This window comes from Vespa crabro, chromosome 18 (genome assembly GCF_910589235.1).
Source record: "Vespa crabro chromosome 18, iyVesCrab1.2, whole genome shotgun sequence".
NCBI classification, from domain to species: domain Eukaryota; kingdom Metazoa; phylum Arthropoda; class Insecta; order Hymenoptera; family Vespidae; genus Vespa; species Vespa crabro.
This window is the reverse complement of record NC_060972.1, coordinates 2,792,399-2,806,028: the sequence shown is the minus strand read 5'-3', so window position 1 is coordinate 2,806,028 and position 13,630 is coordinate 2,792,399. Positions and strand designations below refer to the sequence as shown.

Here is a 13,630-nt window from a genome sequence, read left to right as displayed (position 1 = left end):
ACTCATTCGACTTCCGACGGTTGTTGGCGGTGGATCGACATCCGGTGCATCTGTATAAACTGCACTCTCTTTCTACCAAAGTACTACGAACTAAGTGATTTCCTCTCTCTCTCTTGCACTGCGTTGCGATTGGTTAGAAAATAGACTGTTTTTGTCATTGGCTAAAAATCGAGAAAGTCGTAAAGAAATTGAGTATTATAGTTATCGGAAAATTCTAACCTGAAATAGAAAATGCATATTGTTGGGTGTGTTACTTCGAACTATAAACGATAACAGACATTTTTCCTGCTGTTGTCAATTACACGTGTGCCTGTGGTAAGTGATTACAAATTATTCTAATGTTATTTTTCAAGTAAACGACATTATTTTCCCTAGTTCTCAACAGCTATTCGTAATATGACGTTGTAGAAACTATATACGACGTATTATTATTCGTCAATTGCTTCTTCGAGTATGGAACGTTATAGTTGTTGAATGTTATTTATCTCCTGACTTATATTCATATTATACTTATATAATTAATATTTATATATCTTTTAAAGACTATTGAACAATTGTATCTTCTTCTTTTTTTTTTCTTTTTTTTCATTCATTTAAGAACTATTCCCTTTGTTCTTGTTTTAATGAGAAACATCATGATTTCTGATGTCACCTGACAATTCCTTAATTCAAGGACTAAGATAGATACATTTATACTCTTTAATAACCGTTTCTAACAAATCAAATTTAGTAAGGATATATATTTTTTTTTCTTACAATAAATATTTCTATGTACAATAGAAATATAGATTTGAGAATATTTCATAAAAATCTTAATGTTTAATTTATTAATATGAATATTTTTTATTTTTCAATATTCTTAACAAAAGTAATAATATAATTTATTAAAATGACTATATATAAAAGATATGATTTTTAATATTTATATCTGTTTATATGATTTAATTATATATTTATATTATTAATTCTTATTATTATTTTCTATATTTAGTTATGTCATCAGCAAACAGCGTAGAGTCCCTTGGGACATTGCAATGGGACATGATTGACTTAGCTGGTCATTTGCGACAAGAGCGTTTGTTTGTTAACTCAGAACAACAAAATTTACAAACACTGAATGAAAAGGTATGAAATAAAATGAATGATTATTATTTTTTTTCTTTTTTTTTTTTTTTTTAAATATAATACAATTTTTTTTCTTTTATTATTTATTACGTAATAATATCATGTAGCCAAAATGTGTGATCTTTTCAGGTTTTATATATGTCCTCGGACCTAGCTCAGCAAGCATGGGTTACGGCACAACAGAGAGTTAATTTAAATCGCTTGATAGTTGCAAGGCCCGATTGTACGCCGGCTTCTTGCTGCTACAAGGCAAATACACTTGAAAATTCCAATTTTATAGATGCATACAAACATTTAAATTATCAAACATGCTTATCTTATGGCGAATTTCTTGGTGCTCTACGGAAATCACCTAAATTACTTGCATCTTGTTTAGTTGTCGGTGATAGAATTGTTCCAGATGCAATTCAAGGGCTTGTACAATCTTTGGCTGCTGGATTATATGGCAGCTGTTTGTTACCAGAGGATAAAATTTTAGTTCTTAAACTTTTAAGACAGTTAATGCTTTTACAAATAATTCCTTCAGATAATCCACGAAGACTTCTTAGACATGGCACATGTGCATTTTCTAGGTTTTATTCGTTCTTTCATGAAAGCCTTTTCTCTGCAAAGTTTTTTTTAACTGCTGCATTACATACCCCTATTATACAGTTGCTTATGGAAGATGAAATATTTTTGGATATCGATCCAGATAAAGTACCTATCAGATTTCCGCCTACAGAAAGATTAAAGAAATTTGGAAAGGAAGGTACTCCCGAATATCAGGCTAAATTACAACGATATAGATTATGGACAGTCAATTCTTTATATCGTATTACACAGAGGTTTATTATCAGTATTAGAGAAAATATGCATTGTTTTCCAATCAGTATTTATTGGCTTGTTAGACAAATGGCTGGACTTCTCAGTAAAAATGGAAATGTGGAGCCAAAAGAAGTACATGCTATGTGCACAGATCTTGTATTTACATATTTTATATGTCCAGCAATAGTTAATCCAGAACCATATGGTATTACAGATGCACCGATAAGTTATGTAGCAAGATTTAATTTAATGCAAGTTGGTCAAATTTTGCAAATACTTTCACTTATGAAATATCAAACTATTGATACAAAAGCATTTGATTTGTATAGAAGATTTGAAAAAGATTCTGTATCTTCCATAATCGATGTAATGTTAGAAGGTGCAACAGAAGATTTGGAAGATGAACCTACTATAGTTGATAATAATAAACTTCAAGGCCTGTGTCGTTCTGCTGCATTATTTACAGAGAATGAATTGAATACTCTGACTACATTTTTACATACATTAGCGAATGATAGCAATATGGATGGCATTTCACACATGAGTACATTTGATAAAAAGCAATTAACGGATATGCTTTCACAACTGCCGTTAGGATTACTGAATAGTAATAGTAAAGTTTCTAATAATATCTATTTGGAAACGCCCAATAAAAAAAGTGGTTTCTTAGGGAAAGGTATATTTTTTTTTCCTTTTTTTTTTTTTTTTTTTTTTTTTGGTACATAGAAATAATAATTCTTTTAACTGTAGAAATTTTCATGATCGTTAATATTTTATTTTATCTTAAGGAAAAGATCGAGTTACAAAGATGTCCTCATCGCCCTCTAATGTAATAGCAGATATGCAAGATGAAACAAATGGTACTTCAACGCCCGAAGATGAATCTTCAGATAAAAATTCACAAGATGTGTTAGTTATTCCATTTGGCCCAACAATTGGAGAATCTGTTGGCTTGCTTAGTGAGCAGAAAGTACGTGTCTATATTATTTATTTTTTTTTTTTTTTTTTCCAAAGATAACATTTTTGTTTCTATAATAAAAAAATTGTTCAAAAGGTTTTGTGCATGGAACTCCAAAATAATGCAGAAAATAGTTCTGTTACATTAAATCTTGCTGATGATATGGTAAATGGTCACGGTAGAAGGGATTCAAATAGTGCTGAACGTTTAGAAACACAAGAAAAAAGAACAAGGTTTTCTTTAGCTCATGATGAAGGTAAAATTATAAAATGTATAAGTTTATTAAAAACAAGAAAAAAAAATATTTAATACTTTTATTTTTCTCTTTTGCAGTGTTATTTGAAGGTTCTATTGGTAATACATCAGATAATCTAGAAGCTGTTTCAGAAGCTGCCTCCAATCATAGTGTTGCATCCTCATTAGAGTTAGAAACAGAAGATCAAAATGATAATTTATCAGACATGGTATCAGCCAATGTGTCAGGAAGAGGAACACCCAATATTTCTGGTTTGTAAATTTCTATTAATGAATTAAATTTATTTATTTTTATATAAGTCAAATTATATATGAATATATATTTTTAGGTCGCGATACTCCATCATCTCAAATCACAGAAGGTGATGACGGACGTATTGCAGGTGAAGTAAGACAGTTGGATTTGCCACCACCAAGTATTCCAACTAAACAAAGTCGTTCAGAAATAGATGATAAATTCTGTAAATTTGAAATTAAAAAACTTATCGAAGGTATGTCGTTGATGAAGATCAGTTTTTTTTTAGAAGAATTAAAATTTTAAGTAAATATATATATATATATATATTTTTTTTTTTTTATTTTATAGGAGATGAAACAGTTTCTATGGTTTCTGACACATGGTCCACTGATGTATTGGCATCGGATAGTGAAATAGTAGAACAACAAGAAAGAATTATTTATCCTCCTTCTTCTGAACAAATTCCGCCAGCTTTACCTTCAGAAAATGCTCAGGCAATGTTGGATATTAGTGAGACTGCATCTGAAGCATGGAGTACGGATGTACTAGCTAGTGATTCAGAAAGACTTACCGAAGTGGATATGGATGATACAGCTAGCGTTGCTAGATCCGATGATACAACTAGATCTGAAATAGAAGTTGAATGCCGTGGTGAAGCAGAAGCCGGTGTAGAATCATTACCATCTGCTATACCGCGTAAGTATAAAAAAATATACTTAAGGAATTAGGATTAAATATATAATTATTTATTTTCTACAAATATGATCATCGATATTTAATCGTAATAAGATTTATATTTCATATATAAAAATATGAAAACAAAATATTTTGAATATAAAGAGATTATTAATAATCATACTTGTACATCGTTATATTATTAAATAATATTAATTTAAGCTTTAGGAACAGATGATCCTTCTGGAATAGCTTATCATCCAATACCTGCAATCCAAGAAGATTCTGCTATTCAACTCGTCGCGCCAATTCCTGATTCATCTTCGTCTTCTAACGTAACTGGTCGTGGTGGAACTAAATCTGATTATAGAAGAAGCACAATGGAATATGTTGATAAAAATGCTAATACCATAAACAGCACGGATTATGGCAAACCATTCCACGAAGACAGTCTCGTTCAATTAATAGACAAATTGCAAATTGATAATGATCCAAATCTTGTTGATCAAGCAGTACATAATCATATTGGTGCTGCTGCTGTTACACCTGCATTATTACTGGCTAATCATATTTCTGCTCCTACGCTATCCAATGAAAAATTGCATAATGGTGACACCAAAGGAGAAGTTAGTATCTTTCTTTATTTCATTCTTTATTCTTATTTTATATATATATATATATATAATATTATATATATATATATAAAATATTACTACGTTTTGCAGGAATCAGAAAGTTCATTGACTGGTGTTGATGATGTGGTTGTACGATTAAGTACAACGAGTTTAACATCTAGCAGTAGTTCTGGATCAGAAACTCGAGCGAAGAATAATGCATCATCATCATCTGAATTACCATTGTCACTGCCGATAATTAATGGTACTTGCGATGTGACTGATAGTGTTGCTTCTAATTTCCATAAACCAACAGCATCTACAGGAGCTATTCCAAAAAGTATAAGCTTTGATAAGACAGCTGAACGTGGCGATAAAGAGCTTTTAGACGATGATCAGAAAAACAAGCGTGGTTTCTTTGGTAAATTAAAGATGTCACTTAGAAATCGTCGGGGAAAAGTTATTCGAGGAACTGATGAATTGAGATGTTACGATAGAGAGTCCGGTGGCGATGGTATTGATATAGGAAAACACAGATTACGTAGAATCATGTCGGAAGATGTAACGTCAGCTGGAAATATCGTTGGTATGTTTCAATCATATTAATCGATGATATAATTATCATCTAAATATTTTTTATAACTAAAAATTATAATGAAATTATATGTATATATACATATATACAGATAGTTCGGATGATATTTTGGCAAAATATAGAAGAAAGCCTAGTACAGCTAGTGATACTGCTTCTATTGAAAGTAATCAATCACGTACGAAGGAAGCAGAAGATGAAAGACTTTCAATAGATCCAAATAATGTAGAACTCTCTTTTGCTTTCATTGATGCAAAACGAAAATTACGCATGGTGCTCAGTACTGCTGATCTTCAATACATTCCATGGAGCTTTGCATCCGAGGTAAGCTTTATTATTTAGTTTAAACTTTTAATAGAGTTAATTAGAATATATTCGTTTTTGTTTTTGTTTTTTTTTCCTTTTTTCTTTTTTTTTTTTTTTTTCTTTTTCTTTTTAATGTTAATAATATCTCAACAGAGAAGCAGTTGGTCACAAAAGGAAAACGAATTGGTTTCTTTCCTTCAACTTCAATTGGCCGAAGCTATTAACTTACAGGATAGAGCATTGATAGCTCATTTACATGAAACTTTAAGATGTGTTAGATTATTTAATGACGATGGTTGCAGGAAATTATTCAAATCTTTGAGAGAAGATTATCAAAGACGATCGTCTTATATTGCATATTTGATTAGATGTCGACAGGGTTTATTATCAACGTTAGCCCATTTGGACAGGTAGAAATGCATATACATAAATATATATATATATATATATACAAAAAAAGTTGTTATTAATATCATTGTTATAATTAATGTCTAAAAAAAAATATATTTTATATATTATAATTTTTTTTAAAGGTTACATGTTCGAGTGAAATGCGATCGCGATGCTGTTAATAATCATCTCGTATCCGTTTTTGTAAGAGTGTTTTTGGAAAAAAGAGAAACATTGTTTCTACGTTTTTGCGATGAATTCAAGAAGCTTACATTGGCCGATGAAAAGCAAGATCTAGTTGATAACTTCTTGAATAAAATTCATGTTGAAATGGATAATGATCCAATCTGGCAAGGTATTAATAAATCAATTAACGATATTATATCATTTTATTACATATAATCTTTTGCAATTGTGTATCATAATTGGCGTGTATATAACTTCTTTAGCTGCAAGCGAGTCTCAATTGAAGTTAGCCAGAGTCGTTGTAGAAAGAACTGTCATGGCTCGGGTGTATCATAATGCTCTTTATCCAAATGGAGATGGAGATGTATATAGAGATCAGCTTCTTTATGATCATATTAAAAAGCTTGCTAAAGTTATAACGCCTAATCACAAGGATTTACGCATTCCAAAGGTGTATCATTACGAATGTCCTTGGCCATGGGCCCAAGCTGAATTAGCTGTTATTTCTGCATATAAAACACCTAGAGATAAATTGCAGTGCGTATTTCGTTGCGCTACAACAATAATGAACTTGTTATCTATGGCTTCTGAAAGAGGTATACCTGCTGCTGATGATTTAATTCCTGTATTCGTTTATGTTATCATAAAGGTAAGTAAACGATGGGTGTATTTTATTAATTTTTTTTTCTTTTTCTTTTTCCTTTTATATATATATATATATATATATATATATATATATATATATATATATATATTTTTTTTTTTTTTTTTACGCGATAGTATAAGAAGAATTAAACCGAAAATAAAATAATTATTTTCAGGCTAATCCACCATCTTTATTATCAACTATTCAATACGTAGATAGTTTTTACGGGAATCGATTAGAAGGAGAAGAACAATACTGGTGGACTCAATTTTGTTCGGCGATTGAGTTTATTAAAACTATGGATTAATTTTATTTGCAAGAGATTATTATAATATAGCATAATAACAAATGGGTTGCACAGAGATTAATTTAAAGCTGTAGCAGCGTTGTAATATAATTATTACCCGAATAATTTCATAATTGTCGTGATTTTACCGTGTAAAGCTAAACACAATGATAAGAGTTATATTTCCCCTACATTTTACGCTAAATAATTACCAAATAGCATTGATTCTTGCTTTTCGATTGAAATGTAATAGTAGATTATATCCAATTCCAAGTACTTTTATAATTAATGTAATAACATAAAATTATACTTCTTTTCACTTCACTTAAGTATTAAGTAGTGAGAAAAAAAAAATGCGAGAGCTCGTGTGTAAATAAAAAAAGAAAAAAAAAAAAGAAAAAAAAAAAGAAAAAAGAAACAAAAAAAAATGGTTTCATAAACATTTCAATATCTATAGAACAATAATATTGTATTTCGTTGATTACTTCGCTTATGTTAATTTACAAAATACTTGACAAATGTAATATTCAAAAGTCTTATCAATTATTCCGATTCATTCGTATCTTATGAAACCTTCACATTTTTATTAGATGGAAACGTAAATAAATTTAAAAAAAAAAATAAAAATAAAATAAAAGAAAGAAAAACTAAAAAGAAAGGAGAAGGAGAAGAAGAAAAAAAAAAAAAAGAACAAAAATGTATTTGAAAGCGTAGTTTCGGACCACTTCAAAGTAAGTACATATACGGTATAATCAGGCTGCGCAGTAGGGTTGCGCGATAAATTCTATTCGTTATCGTCGATCGCGCGTTGGCTTTCAGTTGCCGTTCGGCCGGCCACCGAGTAGGATCTCTGTCTCGTCAGTGACCAAAATTAAAAATTTTTCCTTGATTCTACGGAGGTATTGTTCTTCGGTATTAATTTTTATCTCATATTATCGACATTCTCTTTGCATTTGGACAATAAACGATTGTTATCTGTTGCTCCGACTAACATAAGCGTCATCGAAAGAACATATTGTCGATATTGATACAAGATGAGTACACCGGGCAAGCAAGTGCGGAATGGTACTTACGAGTTCGATTACATGCGTGTGCCCGAAAACAAAACACGATGGGAGGTTATACGTGATGGCATTTACAATCCTGTTAATGGCACCTATTGTGGCCATCCACCTAAAAAGTGGGGTAAGTTCGTACTTTCATTTTCTTTTTATCCTTCGTTTTCCTTTTTTTCTTTCTCTCTCTTTCTCTCTCTCTCTCTCTCTCCCTCTCTCTCTCTCTTTTTATATATCTCTCTCTCTTTTTCTATCTCTCTCTCTTTCTCTTTCTCTCTCTACGGGAATAACACAATCATTTGAATTTTTTTTTTTTAATTCAATAAAAAGTAATGACGATAAAATAAAAATATTTCAAATATCTAATATCTCATTTCAAAATAACTGAACGTATACACTTTTTAAGAATAACATTATTCATATACTTTCGATTATCGAAACTATCAAATCGATCGAATCGATTGATCGTTATATGAAGATCAAGAGAGAGAGACAGAGAGAGAGATGAGGTTGAAGGTTCGTAAATATTTCTTTTTTATATTTAAAAAAATTCATTTAATTATAATTCTAAGGAAAAAAAAAAAAAAAGAAAAATTAATGGACACGATCACGTACGTGAAGTTTAAAAAATAAAAAATAAGCGACGAAGGACGTAATTATAATTGAAAAAAAATATATATATATATAAATATATAAATATAATGTGACTAGGTTTGTCATTGTCAGACGACAAATCTCGTTCGTCGACAAAAAGGAATCCTCATTAAATTACTCTCATTACTTGAAACTACCCAAGTAGTTGTTCTCCTTCGCTTCTTCTAATTTACTTCCTTTATTCACGGGAAAGGCACGTGTCTTGCACACACGCGTGTCTGTTACTCGAATATGTAACCGTAACCGCATTATCATAGTTTGTACAACTTTAGATACTTCTTCTTCCTCATATTGTGTCGATTTTTTCTCTATTCATTATTGTCCTTCAAAATGCATATGAATATTTCATTATGCTAATTTTCGACAACGACGACGGTCGACGACAACTATTACTTACTATTACTTACGTTACTATTTAGCAAACGATATACTAGTTAAATAATATTTATTTATAGAAACAATATTTAGAAAAAATTTTTTCTAAAAATTGAAAATTCTTTTTTCTCTATTTTGATGAAAATTAATGTTTCAAACGTTATCGCATGAAAATTAATTTTCAAAACGTATTATCGTTGACATTTTTCTCGGAATAAAATTTAATAAGACAATTTCTTTTTCTTTTCTTTTCCTTTTTTTTTTTTTCTTTTCTTCCTTCCCTTTCCTTTTCTTTTCTAAATTTATATATTTTAACACATACACAACAGCACGGCAGAAAAGTTTTAAAAATATTCAATTCGATTGTCAATATTGCTCATGATTATAAAATAATTTCCAATGTCTGATAATCGTACATTTATTATGTGTTTTGAGTGTTTTGTTTTTTTTCTTTTTTTTTTTTATGGTAAATACAAAATTGAAAAAACAAAAAAAAAGCAAAAAATTTTTTTCTAATTAATTCGTTAACCTTTCTATTTCTTTTCTTTTTTTTTTTTCAATTATTTTCTAATCACAGAAATGTCAAATATAAGTTCTTGTAGTATATAATAATCATTGAAAATTGAATTATTGTATGATATAACATATCTTCATTTGAAGTCTCGTTGTTTATTCGATAGACAAGAGCAAATCTATACCGATCTTAGTTTTAATACGCGAGTAACAGTGTTCAGAATGTAAGCATTCCATTGTCTCACGTGACGGTTAAGATAATCAACTATCATTTTATTCGTTTCCGTGTTATCACGTTCTATCAGACTATTAACGCGAAAGACGTATAATAAAGACGTACGGATAATAATTGCTTTTGACGAAAATGCCATTTTAAATATAATATTCTTTATAATGACATTAAATTATTCGAACAATTAAAAGTGCGAATTTATTTATTTATTTATTTATTATTTCACAGCAATAAATAATTTATCGATCTTCTAATCGACGAATTCGATTTTTATCGATTGATCGAATCTCGAAAATATTTAACGAATTATTCTTCTTCTTTTTTTTTTCCATAAATAAATCGAATTGAGGTTTATTGAATAATGCTTAATTCGAATTGAGATTTATTAAGTGATGCTTAATTCGATTCTTATAGATTAATCGTATCTCGAGAACATTTATCGGATATTTTTTTTTTCTTTTTTTTTCTTTCTTTTTTTTTTCTTTTTGTCGAATAAATCGAATTGGAACGAGATCAGTTTATGTTGGAATTATTGGAACGAGGTTAGTTTATGTTTGGAAATTAAAAACGAATGATTAAACAACGAGGAATACACGTTATTATAAAGAACTCATTGATAATAAATTTGAATTAGAATTAAAATTTGAATTAGAAAATTTTTCTGCTTTGATGTTCGTTCGAAGAGCTATCAAGTTCATCGAGATAAATATACCAGTGTTGGATGCCTTTTTTTTTTTTTTATTTTTTTATTTTTTCTTTCTACGTTTTCTACGTTTTCTAATCTGAATAAAGACGAAATACGTATTTACAAATTTAAATTCAAAGGATTCTTTAATAAAAATCTAATCTTTAATTAAATAAATTCGATGATAATTCGTGTACGTAAATAAAGACAAAATTTTTTTAGTAATAGAATTAATTTTTACGTTTACAATATTAACATTTCTCATAAGTACGAAAAATGATGAGTGATTTATTTTTATTTACAAACAAAAAAGGAAAAATAATTACTTATGTACAAAGTACACGCACGTACACATACATACATATAATATATTATATAATGATGTGATAAATGTATTAAAAAATGCCATGGGATCTTAACTTTGAATATTCAAATATTTATGTAATTTATTTGTAATACGATAGTTTCTTTCAAATACACATTTCGTGTCATTGTATTGATAAAACTGTTATGATAGAGACAACATCGCTGTCCATTAACATTCGACGTTCTAAGAAGGAACAAATTTCATGGTTGAGTGTTAAAATATCTTAACACGTGACGCACATTCAGACAAATTCATATTTGTTCGAGTTATCACTTTCCGCGTATCGTTTCCGTTCGATTAACGAAAAGTATTAACTTACACAGTGTAACAAGTAACCTAATCATGATGCATAAATATATATATATATATACATATATATATATATATAGATAGATATCATAAATGGTGCAGTAAAAAGTATCATGTATTACGTTATTAAAAATATTAACCGTGGGAATGTACTTACATTCGCATATGATATTCTATACGACAAATTAATCATTTCATTGACAGTATTAGTACAATAATAATAAAAATAATATAGTCGAGACACAATGTCAAATTCAAAATGACGCGCAAACTTATTATTAGCAATATTCCCTTTTCTCACGCCAAGATAGATTTTCCTCGTGTTCGTATCTGCATAAAAAAAAAAAAAAAAAGAAAAAAAAAGAAAAAAAAAACACGTCAATTTAAAAATCGAACTTGTTTGTTAGCCATATTACGTTCTTGCATTTTCCTTATATTCGTTTTTATTTCATGGAAATTACAAGGAAAAAAAATAAAAAAAATCAACAAAAAAAAAATTTAATCAATAACCTTTCCATTCGAGTAGAAGTTTAAATATGTTTGCAGCGTATAACTTCTTTCTCATGTTTACGTTTCGTATTAACTCTGAAACATACTTTAACGTGTTAAGGCCATCGTCCTACTTTGATTCTATTTTGGAACTAAATGTATTCATTATATAAATGTATTGGGAAATATTTCTTTACTAGGGAAAAAGGCGGATATAAAATGTATTCAGTTTTGTTTACAATATCGTTTTTTTTTTCTTTATTTCTTTTTCCTTTTTTTTTTTTTGGTTTTTTTTTCTTTTCTCTTTTTTTTTTGTGAACAGAATTAAATAATGTCGAATTAAAAATTTTTGTCGTTTTCATTTATCTATTTATTTATTTATTTATTTATTTTGTAAATCGCTCAAGGTCACGTAAAATCACTGGTACTTGTATATTTCAATTTATTAAAAAAATTTTTGATCAATTTGGATTAATAATTTGCAATAATAATTTGAAATAATAATTTATTAAGTAATTTGATATTTCATGATGTAATATAAAGGACGGATGAAAAGTTTTTGAATGATTTTAAAAATCATTCAATTAATATTTTTCTTTTTTTTTTTTTTTTTTTCGGGACTTACCTCGAGGCTAATTCTATTTTCAGATTGTAAAACTATTGGGAATTTTTGGCTCAACCTATATTAATGTATTTCTTTATTTCTTTTTATTTCTCTTTTTTTTTTATTGTTTTTTTTTCTTATTTTTTTTTTTTTTTTTTAAGGATAGTATGATATCAAAGTTTTAACTATTTATTATAATAACTATTAAACGAGATTTTATATATATATATATATATTTTTTTTTTTTTCGTTAATACTACACATAGATATCGTTATTAAATTTTTGTTCTTCATACGTTCGAAAAGATTAAGACGATAGAAGCAGAACTCGAGAGTTAACATCGAAGCAAGAAAATTATATTTAGAAACAGATTTTGGCGGACTGCCTGTGCTTTAAATAATTTCCGTGTTCGATCGAGACGGAAGGTTGAACATTTTCTCAATCGTGATGATTAAAATCAATGACGCAAATATATAATTACCGTAGAATCAACGGAAAAAAAATATCAATGTTATTTATTTTCTTTTCTTTTTTTTCTTTTTTTTTTTCTTTTTTTTTTTTTTTTTTTTTTATTTCTGTTTTCCTCCTATTTCATAACTACAAATTAATTGAACCATTTATTAAATTTATACAAACATGTATTTTCGTTATTTATCTTTCAGCTTGGACTGCAGTATTTTATAGCTGTTTCTTCTCGGTTTTGGCCTTGCTCTTTGCAATTTGTATGAAGGGCCTTTTGTCGACTCTAAGCAACGATAAACCTAAATGGATATTAGAGAGTAGTATCATTGGGACCAATCCAGGTAATATATATATATTTCAATTATATAGTGTTGTTTAAATGATCCTATACAGTTTGAAGAAAAAAAAAAAAAAAGAAACCACCCTGTATATTTTATTCGCTTATACGTGTAAGTCAATAATACAGAACTTTAACGTTATCTACTTTCTATTTACTTTCCCTTTATGCTAATCAAAAGTTATTTATATTGGAGATATATGAAGGTAGATATTATAAATAAAATTAAATAATTATTATGTAATATATTGAAAATAAATTATTATATTATTATATAATTTTTAAATGTCACTTACGTGTATTCGCGTTAAAAGGACTTGGATTTCGGCCAATTTCGGACAATCCAGATGAGAGATCTTTAATTTGGTATAGAGCGTCGAATGCAAGCGAAGTGGAAAAATGGACCAAACTTTTGGATAAATTTTTAGAAGGTCAGACGTTAATATCTCTTGTAATATATTTTTAAAATATA

General features: G+C 28.5%; 2 protein-coding genes across 3 annotated transcripts in view; both read left to right on the top strand.

Annotated features, from left to right (window-relative positions):
- The first annotated feature begins 37 nt into the window (after nucleotides 1–37).
- On the top strand, nucleotides 38–7,618 carry LOC124430386 (receptor-mediated endocytosis protein 6 homolog). Its single transcript, XM_046976868.1, has 15 exons — nucleotides 38–315; nucleotides 992–1,125; nucleotides 1,255–2,605; nucleotides 2,718–2,899; nucleotides 2,984–3,143; nucleotides 3,221–3,394; nucleotides 3,472–3,633; nucleotides 3,729–4,076; nucleotides 4,278–4,681; nucleotides 4,781–5,255; nucleotides 5,356–5,585; nucleotides 5,721–5,977; nucleotides 6,101–6,312; nucleotides 6,407–6,792; nucleotides 6,965–7,618. The coding sequence occupies exons 2-15, from the start codon at nucleotides 994–996 to the stop codon at nucleotides 7,094–7,096; spliced, it is 4,605 nt and encodes a 1,534-aa protein (XP_046832824.1). The 5' UTR covers nucleotides 38–315; nucleotides 992–993; the 3' UTR covers nucleotides 7,097–7,618.
- Nucleotides 7,619–7,764: 146 nt separating this feature from the next.
- LOC124430389 (sodium/potassium-transporting ATPase subunit beta-2-like) overlaps nucleotides 7,765–13,630 on the top strand; it is a 10,383-nt gene continuing 4,517 nt past the window's right edge. The window contains exons 1-4 of one of the 2 annotated variants that reach the window (XM_046976878.1): nucleotides 7,765–7,987; nucleotides 8,073–8,260; nucleotides 13,022–13,162; nucleotides 13,473–13,589. In XM_046976878.1, the coding sequence (XP_046832834.1) occupies nucleotides 8,110–8,260; nucleotides 13,022–13,162; nucleotides 13,473–13,589 (409 nt within the window). In that variant the 5' untranslated portion in view covers nucleotides 7,765–7,987; nucleotides 8,073–8,109. Of the gene's footprint in view, nucleotides 8,261–13,021; nucleotides 13,163–13,472; nucleotides 13,590–13,630 lie in introns of both variants that reach the window. The other variant, XM_046976877.1, reaches the window with a different exon arrangement.